This window comes from Ambystoma mexicanum, chromosome 7p (genome assembly GCF_040938575.1).
Source record: "Ambystoma mexicanum isolate Mex_15411 chromosome 7p, UKY_AmexF1_1, whole genome shotgun sequence".
In the NCBI taxonomy this organism is placed as follows: domain Eukaryota; kingdom Metazoa; phylum Chordata; class Amphibia; order Caudata; family Ambystomatidae; genus Ambystoma; species Ambystoma mexicanum.
Genome location: NC_090939.1, coordinates 536,490,962 through 536,510,028, shown reverse-complemented (window position 1 = coordinate 536,510,028; position 19,067 = coordinate 536,490,962). Strand labels below are relative to the sequence as shown.

The following is a 19,067-nucleotide window of genomic DNA, read 5'->3' as shown; positions in this document are numbered from 1 at the left end:
CCCAATGTAAATGGGGACTATAGCAAGGGGGACGTTAGGCCACCAATAAAAAAAATAAAACATGAACTTGCATTGAAGATACAGTTGGTCTGAATATTCTCAAAGGATTGGAATTATTTGGTTGTGAAGGAATTGCAAACCATTGATGATAGGGTTTTTACTTCCCCCTGCTTTGTTTGCTCTATATTTGAATTGCACCTTATAACCTGCTGACAGCAATTCATTCAGTGAACAGGTGAAATCGTCCTTAAAGCACATGGCACTGATCCTATTTAGCACGCAGTATCTATACTAGAGCACCTTCAAGATGTTGGCTGTATTCTTATTTGCTCAGCAGACATTGATTGTGCCATGGATAGAGTGCTGTTGATGTGTGGCATGGACCCACATTTTATTTTCAAATCTTTAATGTTCTCTCAATCTTGACAGCTTGGCTTTAGTTACATACCCTAGGATTGGAAAGGTTATTTCATGAGCCAAAAACTATTTGTGATTAAAAACCTTTTAAAAAGTGTGCATTCATCATTTGATCACCGACAGTAACAAAACGTTCATTTATGCAACTGACATATGCCTAGATATCACAAAGGTAGCCATCACAATTACATCTTTACATATGCAATACAAACATGGGGGCTGAGGGCCACTGTGCTTCGCAGAGAAAGAAAGGGAATGATTACACCTGTTACTGGTAGTAACAGTACCTTAAATGGGGAAGCTCATTTTATGGCTTTAAGCGCATCAAACAGTGGAGGGTCATAGGACAAATTTACCGGGAGTTAAGAAAATAAAAGTGCATTACAGAGAGATGTAATACATTTCTCTAAAGTACAAACAGTATCAGATCATATTCAGAAGAACAATACATGGACAAGAAAAAAGAAGAAAGGAAAAAAAAAGAAACATACCCAACTTGCTCAAAAATCGTCCCTGAGATTTTGGCACAAAAATGATAGCTGCACGGTTAGTCTTGGCATTAACCATCTCTAGATGTAGTCTGATGCCTCAACATATTCTCATTAACAACCCACACCTGCATTAAATTAAATATGCATTTTCATTCTGAAGCCTTTTATCTTTCAATGAATCATTTACCCACAAATCTGATACAATTTTGAATTTTTTCTCAAAGGTTCTTCGGAGAGCTTTCAGTTCCCTCACTCGGCTTTGATCACTTCCAATAACGACATGAGTCAGACCTTCTTCTAGTTCTGGCATTACCTTTGCACCATGAAATCGTAGTTCTAAAGCTGTAATTTCTAACCTTGATGCAGGAATTCTGGTACTAGGATCATTCACTTTGGCAAAGAGATCCACATAAACTGAACTCTGTCTGAACATAGTAAGAGGGGATACATCCCATGCATAGCGCTCCTCTAATTCAGCTATCATATCTAAAGGAACCTTCTCTTTAGAATTAGCCATTCGGTTAAATACTTCACGAAGTTGAGCCGGATCAGTGTCCGCAAAGTAACTATCACCAAAACAATCATATTCACCAGCAAAATGTGTTTTTGTGGATGGGGACATGTGAATCATGTGGGAAGGCTGCCAAGCCACAAACTTTTTGTTTTCAATGCACTGTAAAAGCCACTCAGCTCTTACGACGTCATGTTTGTTTGCAGAGATTATGTTCTTGACTCTCACGTTTTCATTTCCTGCAATAACACAGTAAGTGTCTTGTCCAGGGTTTTGGACCACAATGCCAGACAATTCTGCGATCTTACTCTCCAGAGCAGCTTTTGCATATTCATTTGTTCCAGTCATAACACAAAACTCAACATCTTCAAACATATTAGAGACTTTGTTCACAGTGGAAAGATCTGGGGCTTTACAATGCTCAAGAATGTTGATGACCTTCTTGGGTTTTGGCACAGTTTTCCGTTTCTTTTCATGTGGTTCATCATCAATATCAAAGTGTTTGGAGGCAAGCTTCCCAGAAGCCTTTTGTTTTAGCTCATCTAACTCATCCAAGGTCATGCACTGGTGCCATTCTTTGTCCTCTCTAATCTTTTCTATTCGAGGAAATCGTAACGTACAACCTGTTTTGTACATGTCACTGGATACTATTTCTGCTGCCTTAATCTGAAGAATGACAGAATTGCAAGGCTCAATATAAACCTCTGGTTTTTCCAGCCCACATAAAATATTAGATGGTGGGTCTTTTTTACGATATAGCTTCCAGTGAGGTGCCAGCTTCATACCAAGATCGTATAGCTCTTTCATTGTGTATCCTGAACCAACACGACAAACTGAGTGAAACAAGGACGGCTTTTCGCCAGAAGGTGCGGTCTCAGCAACAGCACACAGGAAATGAGACATCATGCCACCACGCTGACCCTTTCCCCAGTACCCACCGACAATCAGAATGTCAAGTTCATCCATCAACCCGTTGACATATTCGGGCTTGATTTTAAGCCATCCTTCGCCACGTTTGTCTGGCTTGTAAATTGACATAGGATCTTTAACCATAATTCCTTCCTCTCGGTTGTCTATAGCATCATTTAAGGCATCCACAACATTTTTTTTAGTGCTGGCCTCCCTTTTGTGCACAACATGTAGTCTTCCTGTTATTGGAGTAAAAATCTTATGGAGAATGTCATATCGTTTCTGTAATGTTTCATGCGCCAGTTTCTTATCGTTGAGCATCAATACATCAAACACACAGTAGCATGTCTGCAATTCAGAGTCATCCGCCAACTTCTTTATGTCAAACTTGCTTCCTTTCTGCATAAATGTTTGTGTATTGGAATTGTAAGCCATCATTTCACCATCAAGAATACAATTTTGCACATCAATTCGAAACACATTATGAATAAAGGGTGTCAATGATCCATCAAGTGGCGATGCTCCAAACTGTTGAGTGTAATCAAACCCATTCCGGGAAAAATACTTATAAACATCACCATCTTTGTGCATCTGCATACGCTCACCATCAAGTTTAGTTTCTATGTAAAAACTCTGGTTGTTCATTTGTTTTTCAATATTTGTGATGTTTGCAATGGCAGCAAGCATAGGCTTAAAGGCAGAAAACAACATGATTGAGACATCACTGAGACACACAGTAGGGTCATGAAGCTGTAAGCAGACTTTCTCCAGGTCGGTTGTTACATTATGCAACTCTGTGGCATCAGGATGAAAAACAGAAAAAACTGTTTGCTGACTAACCCCCAATTTCATATCTTTAATAATCATTCGGATCAGCCACTTCTGTTCCAAAGCCGAACTCTGTGTTATTAACTGAAGTAGACTTTTCTTCACTAGGTCTTTCTTTTTTGCAGCATTATTGTTTGAAATTGCATCTAACAGACCATTTACCTCATGTACTGTCAAAAGACCATGATTTGGAAATCTTGGCTTGAGAACAAAATATGCGATTGTAGCAAAGTCTCCAGCGTCACCATGCGATCCACTGGGTGCTCTATAGTTCAGAAGTTTTAATGCATCTTTACCTTCTTTGGGCAACCCTAGTACTTCAATGTAAAGTTTAGCAAGCATGGTTTCTTTGATTCCATATGCCATTCTTTCTCTTTCCAGTTGCGGAAGAATAAGTCGCATTGCCGGATAAAAAGAGTCTGCTGTATTGGTATCATTTTTATGAAGAGCATTATGGAATTTCCGCCATGAATCTATGAATTCCCTCAAGTACTTGACTTTCTCTGGACGGGCCTTTGTTTTCTGTATTCTCTCAAGAGTTAAACACAGATCCACAAATGGAACTTGAGATGAAACATGTCGTTTGGGCAAGGAATCTGGAGTTGTGGCTGTAGACATCACAAAGCCTGGTATTTCGCAGTCTAAAAAACAAAAACATAGTTGCAAATTAACACATGACAGAAAGCTTTTTTAAACGTTTTTTGATTTCCATAAATGCGCTTTGCTCTATCAAGTATTGTAAGTGTATGTAGGGAGCATGGTAAAAACTCTGGACAAAACCAACGTTTCTTTGGTACCACACCATCAGTCGAGCCTTACATTCAAATTTACAATTCTGGCATCAGAGACCAAGAATGTTAAATGACTGCAAATGCTTTGGCTTTCAATCGCATCAAAAGTATTTGCATTTATTTGAAGAAAACGGATGTCCATTTTGTTCAGAAATTACTTTCAATATGAAATGTACAGATGATGGAGGCAATCCCAGGAAGGGTACATGTACAATAGCACACATATGGCAGTAAGGCAACTTATGAGTATGTGAACAAAATGGGACATAGACTAGGGACGAAACTAACTGATGACTTACAAAGGTTGAATTAACATAGGGTGACAATTGCTGCAAAGAGTGTTGAACAAATAGACAGCCTTACATCATTACCCAGCACCGAAAGGAGTTTAAGCCAAGCTTTTAAGTCACGCACAGCAGGGCTGGCTTTGATTGAGATGGGCAGTGGGTTCCAATGGAGTGGGGTGAGTAGGAAGAAGGAGCGGAAGCTACAGGAGGCATGGGAGTGTGGGACTTTGAGGTTGATTGCAGAGGCGGACCAGAGGTAACAAGATGGTGAAGAGACAGATAGTCAGACAGGTATTGAGGAGCAATACCATTGATAGCTTTAGAGAGTAGAAAAGGAATTTGAAAAGGGAGCAGTTGTGCATGAAGAGCCATCTAGCATTGTGCAAGTAGGTAGAATTGGGTGGGTGGGTTACGGAGGGGGGATCTGGGTAGGTTGTAGAGAGTGCAGGGTGCCAAGTTGGGGACTTTCTCCAGAGGGCGAGAGGAAGGCCAAAGAGTGAACACAAGCCCAAGGGTAGAGATTAGAGAGTTTTCGTAGAGTGGCGAGTAAGCAATGTACTAACATACAGAATTTTGGGAAGGTAATTAGGAGCACCAGTGGTAGTGATGAATCGCCATCATCAAAGAGAACCCCAAGGTTCCGAGTATTATGTAAGCTAGCAAGGTCAGATGGGTAGGAGAGGGAAGGGTCAGGATGCCATTAGCATCTTAGAAAAGATGACTTCCATATTCGAAGAGTTCAGCATGAGGTAGCAGAGAGCAATCAAGTGACGGGCTGCAGTGAGGGAGTTGTTAATCCGTTCCAAGATGGTTGGGGTGAAGGAATGAAATAAGAAAAAGATTGGAGAGTTGTCAGCAAAGAGTTGGAAGTGAAAGCCCAAGAATGAGATGACAGAGTTATAGACCATGAAGAACAGAGGTCCAATGACTAATCCTTCTGGGACTCCTAGAGAGCAAGGCTGATATTATAGACTTGCAAGTTCCAGGAGCATCAATAGGAGCAACATACCAGGTACAAGGCAGTCCAGGCTAGAGCAAATTTCGAAAACATTGGGCATTGAGAAGGAAGAGGAGAGGTCAACAGTGTTAAAAGTGACAGATGCCTAAAAGAGAAGTATATTTGAAGGTTTGAAGCGGTGAGCTTCAGGAATGAAAGTTGGAGATAGGAACGAGTGCGGTCTTAGTGGAGTGCTCACTATGAATTTCAGATTGAAGTGGAACTCCAATGCATCCATCTTCAAGGTACTTACTGAACCAGGTGAAGGCCACCCACTCAAGGACGTTTGAATAATAGGGAGGAGGGAAACCAGGTTATAGTTTGCCTGAATGTTTGGTTTGCATCTGGGTTAGAAAGAGGTCAAAGAGCTCCGAAAGATGAAAGCAGGTGAATGGAACTAAGGAGCAAAGAGGTTGATCGGAGAGTAGGGTGGGTTGGCGTTGCAAAGGATGTGCTAGTTCAGCAGGGAAGGTAATGGAGAATGAGTCTAGAGAGTAGGATTATTCTAGAGAAGGGGGATGGAAGAGGTGGCAGAAAGGAGGGGGTGAAAGAGGAGTGCTGTGTGAGTCATGCATTTTCGAGGTTTTAAGGGAAAGGTAGTGGACAAAAGCATTAGAGGGAGGAGGCGATAATTGGTTTGGGAGGTGTGGGCAAAGCTGCGAGGTCACATGACATTATGCAGCGGAAATTGAGAAGGGCAGAGATAAAGTTTATGAAGTAGGAGGATTTGGGAAAGTCCAGTGAGAGTAGAGAGCAGCAATGGAATTCCTGTAGGCTAGGAGTAGGGTAGTGCTCCAGATTTGTGGTAGTATCGCAGATCACTGCGCATGTTTGTTTCAAGGGTCTGAATCTCAAAAAGTACTTGGGCCGCCAAACGGGGTGGGTTGGTGTGTGCATGCAGGATAGTGTTGGTCAAATTGTCAATGGAAGAGACATGAACAGGGGCCAGAGACAAACGAGATGTCCATGCATCATCCAGGTAAGGGGCAATGGAACCCTGTTTGAATTTTCTCTCATCATCGAAAGGGGGAGAGGAGGATTAGAGGAAGGAGGGGCTGAGATGTTAAAGAGAACAATGGATTGAACAGTGAGAGGAGTTAATGGAGATGTCAGAGGAAGCAAGCAACGTAGAGCGAAAGACACGGCCAAGAGACTTCCCACCAGAGTGGGTAGGCTGATCATGGAGGGAGAGGCTGGGTCAGACTGGGACAGGAAATAAGCCCGGGCAGCCAGGAGAAATGTGGCCCACACCCAGCCATTCACGACTTTTGGAAGTACACTACTCGTGATGCTTTCAAACCCTTGTGACCACTGCTGGTGAAAACAGTTGGGGAAACATGGTTACTGATCTGCACATGCACTCTATGGTGCTGACGGCTTGTAGCATGCAAAGCCCCAGAGAATCAGCATGTTAGTTTGCTCATGGTCACCATCGGTTCAGAAAAGGCAGCGGTAAAATCTCTCTCCACAGTAACTAAACAAATAAAGTAGACAGCAGCAGTATACACTTCCCTTGTCGAGGGGGTAGGGGTAGAGCCCAAGCATTAGCAGTAGAAGCTTCCATGCCACACAATAGGTAGAGCACCGGAAACAGCCTTCCTTTCTGAATTACAATGTAAACATTATGCACACCTTTGATCCAGCAAAAGCAAAAACAGCGCAGGTTCTCACCCACAGAAAAAGTAGAGCAAGTGTTCCACACACAAAGTAAGTGCAGATAACAGCAGTGTAAGCTTCCCTCCCACAACAGGTCCAGCACTGGCACAACAGTGCAAACATCAAACTCATATAACAGGTATACAGCACTGCCAGCAGGAGGGTAAGATGTTCTCCTACATAACATCGACAATAGGGGCAGCATCATGGAAGAGTGTTAAACCATGGAGCAGATGTACATCTGCAGTGCAAGCTTCGATTACACCAAAGGCATTTCTGCATGGGACACTTGAAGGGATTTGAGTAAGCAACCACTTTTATTTATGATTTTGTGTGTGCCACATGAAAATATTCCCTCAAGTCTCCAGTGAACGATTATAGAAAGATTCTACTTTTTTTTAAAAATCTTTCTTTATTCCGTTTTTACAAACTGAAAACAAGTCGTGTCAGTTCAAAGATACATCTCAAGTTATCAATTATTACGAAAGCCAACACTCCTTACCACATTCACATATGCCTTCCCATCCATATGCACATTTCCCAATCCCTAGCATCCCACATCTCAACCCTACGATATTCCATTTTGCCCATTGTGGTATATCTTTTTCCATCCAGTCATCCTTATTACGTCAAGGTGGTTCAGATCTGGGAAGAGGCAAGCTCGTTCGAAACTTGACCCCAACCCAATTCCACCCCTTTCCCTGAGTCAGGGGTACAAGTATTCCTCAAAATCTCAACCTCCACCAGACCCCATCTGCGCATGGCTTCAACCGATTGTCCCAACAGCGATCCCCTTGTTGATTTCCAAGAGATCGCCATTCGACTTTTCGCCAAAATCAACATAATTATTCTGCTGATGCATCAGTGTTAAAAGCAGCCATACCACTTCTCTTCTTGCCTGAAACCAGACACTTAAGAAGTGATGCATGTTGCGTGAAGAGAAGTTGTGTCCTGTCCCTTCTTACCCTCCCGTGACATCCAAGTGCTAACAACCCATCACCATTTCCATTGCTTAAAATGATATGCATGAGAAAAGGACTGTTACTGCTAACAATGAAGTGTTTCACAAAAGTAATTGTTGGGCTGCCCTAGGCACAGTTTATCATCTGTGTCCTACCTACAGACAGCCCTTATGTGACTGAAGTCAAGTCAACATAACCCACAATTTCGTGTGGTGGGGGCACTAAAGACCATATTGACCACTGGCCGTTGCGTGCCGTGTAGGAAAGTGGCTAGTTTATACATAGAAATGTATTAGGCATTGATTCAATCAACGAAATATTAGTGAAGTACTGTGTTACGACACATGCATGTGCACATAGAATATACTGGGAGTATGGTACTTTCCAATTTTTTTGATATCGGCGGCCTTTGTCGTAAGGGGAAGAAACAATATAATCAAAGGCAAAAAGGAGGCAGGCAGCCCTCCCTTTTCCATGTCTACTAATAATCTTGAACTATGCTATGTGCTATGGTTGAAAGATTCTACTGCACCTCAACCAGAAATCTGTTTAAAAACAGGTTAATATTCCATAACACTTGGTAGAAAACAGTTCACGTTACAAAACGTATTGCTAGGCCATAAAGACCACATATGGAAACTAAGGCACAATAACCATATACTAAAGTGACACGTCAGACACAAGGTTCGTTTTCCAAGCAAGTCTGGTTTATTTCAAAGAATTCTCAGTCGGCCGACTGGGTGTCACCGCCTCACGACGTGTGTTCCCAAACACCGTGAGATGCGAGAGAGGGTGAGCAGCGCTCAAGCAGCAATATATATACACATTAGACATAATCTTTGTGAAGGCAATTCGATCCACCCACATACATGTCATACAGGCTAGGGTTCAGTGATTGACAGTTATGACAATTATGATACGTTATGACAAGTCTTCATTCAGCCTAAACATAGTTATTCTAGCAAAGGCAGCGGAGAGAGCTTTTTGTTATGGGGAACATGGAGCTTCTGGCTCAGCAAGGATATCGTGTTCTTAGCACGGAAACATTCCTTACTACGTTATCTGTATGACTTGGGCCATGATGTACGGGTCAGATAGTTCTGAAGCAGAAAATACCATTCTCCGCGAAGGAGCACCGCTAGAATAATATTATATTTTATATTATAATATTTTAACTGCCTTTTACTACAGTGTTTGCAAGACAACCCGGCACCTGGTCTGATTAGATGTAGCTTCTGCTCGCCTTCAAGGACTTAGTGAGAGAGAAAAACAATGTTTTTCTGCAAAGTTTGACATTCCTGTCTGTGTTAGTATTTCAGCATTCAGGCTGTGGCCTCACACTGTGTGTGAGTTTGAAGCATAGAATATATTTGCAAAGGTTTTTGACAGAAAGGAAAAAAGCAAATGGCCGACATTTCACAAAATGGACGCCCTTTGGCTACATTGACGATTCTTTGATTGCGATGTTTGTCACATGATGCAATTGGCTTCTGGCCAACATATACGTATCATTCGACTATAGGGTTACTTTTCTGGTCTAACAGTATTACAAAAAACATGGGTACCGTCACTTTGCCAAAATACTTGGATGCTGCAACACATGTAAAAAATAAACACCCGATCGCACTGTGGGGTTAGGTATACAATTGTGACAATGTTACCATTTATTTTTGTACCACAAGGTTCTGGTAAAAGCACAACCTTTACACCTTTCAAGTATTTCAGAGAATTGCTCAGATCACTGTATTTTTGCGGTGCAATTCACTCTGGATCTTATACAATAATATATTTTGTATAGAGAGGTGCACGTTGTGAAAAAGACCTAATCAGATGAAAAAGGAACAGCCGACTCATAAAAGTATTTAGCCAGACACATTGAGCCTCATTACAACCCAGGCGTTAAGGGGTTAACGGCGCCGTAAAAGGTGACGGCGCAGTTAAACCCTTAACGCCTGATTACGAGGTCCCTTTGCCGGTTGCACTTTAACCCCTGCTTTTAGCAGGTGTTAAAAAACCAACCCGCAAAGGGACCTAGGAGCTAATTACGGCACCGTAATTTACGCTGCCGTAATTAGCGCCTTCCCCAGTCCCATTGAGCCCTATGGGGCAAAAATGGGAATGGGGAAGGGCCATGGCGGCATGGGGAATTACCGCCGCGCCAACCTTGGAATGGGGCGGTATTTCCCCATTCCACCATGGCGGACTTGTTACAACACCGGCACCAACCATGGTGCTGATAGCGCCATGGTTTAGCGCCAGGGTTGTAATGAGGGCCATTGCCTCATTACAACTCTGGCGGTAGCCGTGCCGTTAAAAACAGCACGGCTGACGCCGGAGAAGCATTTTTTCCGGCACCCGCGAATGGGCAAGAACCGGGTCATGCCGAGCTCGGCGGACCCGTTAATTGCCCATTTGCGGGTGCCGGAATCAAGGGCATCCCGATCCGCATTCTGCCCCATAAGGCTGAATGGGGATGGGAACGTCGGATGCATGGGCACATTCAGAGTTGGGCCGGTGCATCCGACCTGGCAGGTGAGACTGCACCCGCGAGCAGAGCTCCTAGTATGGCGGTCCGGGAACTACGGTACCAGCATGCTTACCGGTATAAGCATAACACTACTTATAATAGGTGATATGATATGATATGGCATTTATAACTCATCTATACACAAGTGTGGTTTATTGTTGATTTTCAAGATACTTACAGTGGATTAACTACCCATCAACTTCAAAACTCCTTCCTACTTCTCCCGACTAATCTCGATATATGTGATGAAGCTTTGGGATAGTGGACCTAGCTTCTCTTGGTCTTATCTCTTCACTCAAAGGGGGGGGGGGGTTACTGCCGAAAAACGTTCTGTTCTTGGTAACTTCGCAGGACTTGTTTTCACCTGGTTGTAGAGGAGTTTGGTCACTGCGTGCTGCAAACAAAGTGGAAGTAATATGATGAAGTCCTTTTCCAGAATTTAAGTGCAGCAGATTCCCATATTGTAATATGAACTGTTTTTTACCAAGAGTTATGAAATATTAAACTGTTTTTAAAAGATTTCTGGCAGAGGCACAATGGATTTTTTCAACCATAGCACACAGCATAGCATAAGGTTATTAGTAGATGTGGGAAAGGGAGGGGGTAGCCCGTTTCCTTTTTGCCTTAGACATGCATGTGCAGACAGAAACATCCACACTCAAACAAACAAATGCACACACACACAGAAGTATGGCAGTAGATATTGAAGGGAGGAAACCACAGAGCAACCCATGATGACTACAAAATGGCAACTCTCCCTTCCAATTCAGCCAAAAAAAACATTTATTGAAATGAAAACACTAAACATTAGCATGTTAGGAGGAAAAACACACATCAAAAGAGTTTCCGAATTTCTCGCTGCTAGAACCATTGTGCACAAAGGCAAACTAATAACCTTTAGGATTTAACTTATTTCTTCGCATAAAATCCATCTGGCCTTATTCAAATCCAGCTGAGACCCACAGCAAATATCAACCTTAACCTTACCAAGGATCTGCCACTCTGAGGGTCCTAGAATGTACACAACTGCTGACTTCATGAAATGGCTCAGGTTTTCAGCCTGTTCTTGGGCGGACTACTGAGGCTGCCTGCTGAACCGGTTCAAGGATGGCAATGCAGAGAACACATGACCGGTTTCTTTTTTTTAAACTTCAAGTGTTACAATTGTAACAAGTTGGGCCCAGTACAGACACAGTGAGAGTTGCCAGAGTGTACAGTACGGTAGCTCAGACTCTGCTGCAGGGAGCCAGGGAAAATTAAATTGAACTTTGTTTTAGGCACAAGTGAAAGTGTGCGTTTACCACACTTAATTTCGGCCAAATGTATAGTTTGTAAACTGGCCCGCACAAACAAGACTTTGATTCGGTCTACGGTCGAATGGCCGATTGGCCAGTCCACCTCTGAGTAAGAGAGTGGTCTAGAGGGGAGTGAAGTTCAATGCCAGTGGTTGTGGAGCAATTGGGTATGTTGAAGTCCCCCAGGATCACAATGGGGATGTTGCTGTTAAGTAACTCAAGGAGATGGTGCAGGTCAGGGGAAAATGAGTTTAGCTGGCCAATGAGTTGAGACAGAATAGTGATGGGAGTAGAAGGGAAAATGTGATGTGACACATTCAGGAGAGAACAGGATGTCAGGAGGTTGGGCGGGTGGTGTCAAGGGCGTTACTGATCAGGAACTCCACTGCACCACATCAGCCAGCGGTCTGGAAAAGTAGTTTGCAGAGTGAGAGGAATTCAACCATCAGGGTGGGTGTGCGCTCGCCTCCGTTTTTTTACATTTTTTTTAAATGACATTGAATGATGGTAGTGAGCTTAGGGCCCTCTAGGAACGTGCATGTAATGGATGGGATCACAGGGAAAAAAATAACCAAACCAACTCAGGAAGATGGCAAAGTACTGTTTTATTAACAATTATCTAAAACGGGGAGTTACAATGAACATCAACTGACGTACGCTCAATTTCTCTCAGCAATCTCTTTTCACACAACATAGACTTTATACTAAAAATACATCAGAAGTGACATACTACGTAGCAAATAATGAAAACCATACTGGAGATCAGGATAGGCTTAAGGGGAACATCCAAGTATACTATCTGTAGGAACTGGGATTATGATTGGCTGCCCACTGTCAGGTGGACTACATATTCCTACCTCTAAAACATGTAATCTTCAAAAACATTAGGTATACGGTTTCTTATTGGTTTCTCAAACTATAAGGTCCTTCATTATATGCACCTCTACAATTGGTTGGCACGCGTGTGCCATGTCTGGAACATTTGATTCACTTAGCAGCACGTAATCCCAGACCCTGGTGCAAGGACGTGGGCCAGGCTCTACCGCCCCACTCAATTAGCCCAACATCTCATCGCCCATGCCTTCTGCCATGGAGATTGTCTTTGAACTTGGCCTTGACTTAGTGTACTTGCATTTCAGTGTCTGTACAATTATTGAACGGTTGATTCTCTGCAACACTTTGTGCACATGTAATCTTCTTTTTCGTATTTACAAATTTATTGATTCTTCACTCGGTCATTAGTTTCTGTAGGATCCATACATCTACTTCAGCCAGTATCCTGAGACGCCGTTCATACTCTCTTATGACGTCACAGGCTTCCTTGTTTGCTCTTTTCTCATATTCCTTCAGGGAGTACCTCCCTCAAATTGTCATCCCTTCGGGGATACATACAATAGGGTTGTCTCAATGGGTATCTTCTTTCGAACATATGTTGCAGTATTGGCACAACTGCTGGTGTCAAACACAGCACAATCTCAGGCTTCCAAAATATCAGAGGTAGGTGGGCGGGGTTTCCTGCAGAGGCATGCAGCTGCTCCTCTACAGTAGATCAACCTCTGGAATATTTGTCGGGCTAATGCGCACACAATTTCCTATGCTCACCGCACAACATACACATGGACCCGTGCCCTCTGTCATATTTAGGTGGACAGCCAAGAGTACATCAAGGCATTTCAGACGGGTGAAGGACACATTTTTCCACCTGGACTAACAAAGGACAGGAAAACACCAAAAACCTTAGATATGCACTGTGTCAACCTATAGCCAGCTCCTGCCGCTCAGTATGCAATTATAGTAGTCATCCCCACAAGGGGAACCCCATTCAGAAGTTACGTCTAGGCGGTTTGGCTTAGACCAAACATCTGGTCCAGCTGCAACTTCAAGGGACACCGACATTTTAATCAGGAATCACAGAGTGCCCAATTAACTAGAGAGATCCTTTGATCTACAACAGACAGGAAGATGGGTGGGAGTTATTATTTTATGTTTTCACCCCTTTATCTTTTCTGTTACAAAACACTCTGGTTATGACCTCATGCCTACAGGAAATTGTTTGGTGGGTCCCAGGATTGGTTCATTAAGGTAGGCTTAGCCTACACCAATCAGTGGGGCCTGTTTGGCTTTAAACGAGGGTCGAGCCCCTCTTTTGGCAGATCATCTGAAGACTTTGCAAGGAGTAACAAGAGGAACTCATTTGGACTCTGGCTCAAGGTACAGCCTGCCTTACAGCTTCCGCCAGTGAAGGAAGGCCAGGATTTCCAAAGAGGGAAGCAACATCCCTCCCCTAAACATCTTTCAGGAAACAGAGGGAGATACTGAATCCAGAGGACCCTCCAGCCACTCTAGAACCAGTGCCCCGCCAGCACACTGCATACCCAGCTAGCCACTGCAAGCAAGCTTCCTAGGTGGGAAGTGCCAGAGAGTCTTTGAACCAAACCCAGGACAAGGCCGTGCCTGCAACACTCTCCTCAGCTTTGGGCCGTCCATCTTAAAGGACAACACAAGCCAAGTGAAGAAGCTAGGAGGAGTGCATCAACCAGCATCTGCCTTTATGTTTATATATTTATTTATTTTACATTTGTACGTACACACAAACCCTCAGGCATCCGGGCGCTACCAGTTACATGTGGCCCATAGGCGGTTTGCTTCCATAATCAAGACAACATAGCTTACATAGATGGGAGAACAGTGAATACATTAGTGGAAGGAGTTACAACATAGATTTTAAACAAACTGCCAGGTTTTTGGGGCTCTTCGAAAGGCCCAACAGGATTCTTCTGCTCTCAGTGCAAGAGGGAGCGAGTTCCACTGCTTTGCGGCAGTGACTGGGAAGCTGGAGCCTCCAGCTTTAGCACGCTTGAATTTAGGTTGCACAAGTCTGTGGGTCTAGGGAGTTCTACCGGGCCTATTTGATTGGTGATTAATCTTTTGGGACAAATAGGGAGAGGGGGATTTAGAGATGCACCTGTGTGTAATGGTAAGTAGCTTGAATAGGATTCTTTGCCGGATAGGGAGCCAATGTACAGCTCTTTGGGCATCACATGCTTGTTCAGATCTTGGCAGGCTCAAGGCAGCACAAAAGGCATTATTTTGGATTGGGCGATAGTAAGGCAGCTATCTGCGGAAGGGTCTGGCGGCATTGAGAAGTTTAGTAGAGTATGCTGCGGAGGATGGTGATATTGCGTTTACTTGCCGGTATAGGGAGGGGGCCACATCTAGGTAAACCCCAAGTGTTTTTACTGCAGGTGAGACTGAGATCAAGGTGCCGTCAATGATGAAATCTGAGTATTCTGGGTCGAGATTTTTTAGTACTGAGGTGGGCCCCACAAGAAGAAGCTCAGTTTTCTCGTCATTGAGGCAGAGGCCGTAGGTTGCCATCCAGGCTTGGATGGTGGCGTATGTAGAGTTTAGCAAGGTTATGTCGTTGGGATAGTTACCAGAGAGAGGGAGGAGAATTTGAGTGTCGTCAGTGTAGTTGGTGTATATTATGCTCTGTGAGTCCAGGAGGTTGAATAGAGGCTTTGTAAAGATGTTGGTCCTTAAGGGATATTTTCCAGAAAGTCGAGCTGCAACCGACTGCACCACTGACTGTTGTCACGCTGCAGTCGGTAACGTCATCTGAAACACCTCGACCAGTGCTTCAGACCCGCCAACCAGCACTGAGACAACGATCCTTGACCCTGAGCAGCCTGCAGCCGTCCTTCCAGCCTCGCTGGCCGAACTGCCTTCCACGTGATACCCACAGTCTCCCATCTTGAACTCTGTCGCAGAAGCTGCAAAGTGTCCTGAAACCACCTTGACCCTGTCTAGCACCTAGAACAAGGTGCACTGTGGTTCTGTCCGCCTGGTCCTTCGAGAAACTGTCTGTCCTCTGCATTCCTTTAAAGTGTGGGTTGTATTTTGTAGTGTGCTAGAACTGTCTGTTGTGAGAATAATAAAGTATATATGTTTATACAACCTTGACTGGACAGTCCCTTTTGTCATTGGGTAATAATTGTATTTTCGCTGTGTTGCAACTAACCAACGATCCACGAACTTTGCGTAGATTAGCCTGCCATTCAGTCCGCGTCACCAAAATCGGACAAGGTGGTTTTTAATTTGCCTGTGTTTCCAATACATTCGATCCCTTCTGGTGTACAAGAGGTGTGGGGCTGATTGATGGTTTGGAAACCGATATTCCTCCCTCGGCCACTGGCTCAGAAGTTAATTCGTCACACAGAGTCCATGTGGAAGACTGCCAGCGTAGCGAGGTCATGGGTGGAGATCCAGATTTCGGTAATAACCAATGCAGAGAATACGCACTCCATACATCACACAATGTTCTGCTTGCATACAAGGTGTTTCTTCTACCCCTGAGATCAACCAAACTGAAATCTAAGCTGAACTTAATGCACAGTGGAGTGTGAAAATGTGCAACTGCTATGGCTGTGAATCTTCTACGAGTTCCCTCAGCAGGGTGAAAATCATTGCAGCATTTCAGATAATTGGTGCAATGGCTAGACATTCCCAGAAAGGACCATAGGCCATCTACATCCGATGGCAGTGGATTGACAGTGATGGCCTCTGCTTTCTAAGGATCAGATTGTATGCCTTTTTTGAATAATATGTGACCAAAAGAACCACCATTGTTTCTTCTTGAAGTCAACTTGTCCTGGGTGAGTGCAGGACATGCTTGTTGGGGTCGTGCATACATCAATGGAAATAACAATTTGATTAAAGGGGCTAGATCCACTTCCTGGGTAGCAGTATCACCAAGTAATCAGGAGCCAACTATGGAGAATGAGGAGCTAGTACAGAGCAGTACATAGCATTCTGCACATCTATCTCCAACATGAAAGCACATTTTTTACTTTTAGCCATTACAAATTACCCATTGTGTTTTAAGTGGCTTCTAAATGTGTTGTTACATTGTACACATTACCAAACACTCTGAGGCAAATTCTCAAACTACTGCAAATATAAAAGCGCAGAGGCTGTACTTTTTAAAATGTGTGGTAGTTTGAGAAAAGTGCACCTCACCTTATTCTGAAAGTTGACCTGTGCATTCAGGAGGGCTAGACAGCATCACAAAGTATGCTCTGTGCAGTCCCCCCTGCATACATTAGTGTTGGAGTGCACAGAGCCCTTGTTATCCCACCCTCGCCACGCTTGGGCCGATAACTTGGGCTGCAGGGCCGTTATCCCCCATTCCAGGTTCTGGACGCCACATTATTCCAATTAGCATAACACAAAATGGAGAATCTTATTAGGAAATATAAAGTAAATGGAGTCTATAAAGATTATGTTTTTAGTTCTATTTTTTAGCTGTGAGAGGTGGTTACCAAGGAACCCTTTTTAATATTTTTTTTTTCCAGGAGGGTTCCGAAAGCAAGGTGGGGAGGGAAATGAGGGAAGAGGCATCAACTACTAATATGGAGGGGCAGGGGAAGATGTTGCGCGTGTGTTACATCTAAGGTAGGGGCAGGGTTTCTCATGCTCCTTGATTACAGCTTCAAAAGCCCTTCAAAACTGCTCTCCCCTGTAGAGTGGTGTGTTGCAGTATATACAGAGCACTGTTGTCTTGGAAAGATATGGATCAACAGCATCTTATTGCTTGCAAGGTAGCTGGTGGGATTTTGTGTCCCACAGACGTATGCTGTGTGGTTACAGTACTGGTTGAGGAAGAGGATGTGGAGGAAGACAGCCTACCACTTGCTAATAAAGGAACAACCTTTCAGAGAGCATGGCGTATTGTCCATGTAGTCTGCGAATGAGTACAGCGTTGCACTCAGTGCATTTTACTTTAGTAGCTTTAGCCTTTGGTACATTCCCAATAGTGGTAAAGAACTGCCACACCCAAGATTCTCTCTGGGTGCTAGCGGTAGGCACTTCCTCAACATCATCTTCTTGGCCCTCTTCATTGTCTTCGGAAGTAATGTGCTTTTTTTGTTGTGTAGGTCATCCAGCTGGTGGTGGTGGCTGGTCTTGGGGAGGAGGGATGGTAATAGCTGATGTCATTTTTAAGATAAAGAGCAGTTTTGCTAATATTCTTCCAAGTATGTGCACTGTGCTAGATTGTTAACGAGTAAGAATAGGTGTAGGAGCTGTGCAAAGGTACATTTTGAGCTTGGAAGTTCCTAGATCAGCAGGAAATGCAGTTCCGAATTGTCTGTCAATCACGCAACCAATTGCAGAGTGCAGACGCGTTCACAAACACATCATGCTGCACGCCCGTGGTCATGTGACACTGTCTGGAAAGTCTGCGCTGATGTCAGACGTTCGCGGACATCGACAAACACAGAAAAAGTTGCAAAAAGGGCATAGAAGTGTTAAAAATGTTGCTAGAAGTTGGGGAACGTCAAAGTTTTCAGGTGAAACTTTGTACATTGGACAAAAATGATGCTATATTGGTGTAAGTATGATATTAGTAAATTGTAGGAAACTAAGGGTGCACTGGTAGAAACCTATGAAATTCACTAAAACGTCTTAGCAGTGAATGGTGGTGGCGTGAGTTATGGTTGCTTAGCTTACCATAACTGGTGAATTTCTGAGGTTTTTATTAGTGCAACTTAACCATAACGTCCCTTTAACAATGTTTTTTCATTGAATATATATATATTTACTTGCACATCAGCAAGCACCCCTTTTTAACGACCAATTCTTGATCGCTCAGACACTAATTGCAAGAGCCCTAGACCACATACCTGCTTTGGTTCGTGGCATTTCAGGCCAGGGAATTTTAAGGAGGCCCATCAGGTCAGAAAGAGGATTGGGAAATGCCATGGCTGAGGAAGGAATCTCCTCACCTCGGTTATCCTTAAGAGGATCCCCCATCATCTGGGCAAAAGGTTGCACCATATCATCCTGCACTCAGGGAAGAGTCCTCCCCTTTTCCCTTGATTGGGCAAAGGGGGTGGAAGTGGATGAGGTCCTGAAGGTCCTTCACCTGTCGTGATCGGGCCAGCAGTGGAGAAACTGCAGTCACCACTAGGTAGGGACCAAGTTACATTTAGGGGTGGGAGGGCCCGGAGGCTTGGAAAACATTGTGAGAGCGCCCGAGGCTTGGAAAACAGTGTGAGACTTTTTATCCGATTCTTGAAATGGCATTGCCATGGGGCACTGTGCATCATCATCTGAAAGAATGAGAATGCGAAGGAGTACTCGCATTCCTGCTTTGAACGTGGAGATTGCAATGTAGGAGTCTGCTGCAACGGTGTAAGCTGTAACGAAGAGTCCACATAAACCAGCTGTCAGGATGACGTAGTCAGCCAGGGTCCCATACAAAGTGAGGAAGTGAAGGCAACAGAGTGGGTGGCAGAGACGTACAGGACGTACAGGTCAGGGCTGACCAGCCCATTCTTTGTGAGAAAGGTGTTGTACATGCAAAGCACGAGGTGTTGATCGAGGTCTTGGTTCC

General features: G+C 43.9%; 1 protein-coding gene across 2 annotated transcripts in view; it reads right to left on the bottom strand.

Annotated features, from left to right (window-relative positions):
• Positions 1–361: 361 nt before the first annotated feature.
• Positions 362–19,067, bottom strand: part of LIG4 (DNA ligase 4) — a 118,796-nt gene continuing 100,090 nt past the window's right edge. For both annotated transcript variants that reach the window (XM_069636573.1, XM_069636572.1), the window contains one exon: positions 362–3,797. In XM_069636573.1, the coding sequence (XP_069492674.1) occupies positions 1,039–3,774 (2,736 nt within the window). In that variant the 5' untranslated portion in view covers positions 3,775–3,797 and the 3' untranslated portion in view covers positions 362–1,038. The remainder of the gene's footprint in view (positions 3,798–19,067) is intronic.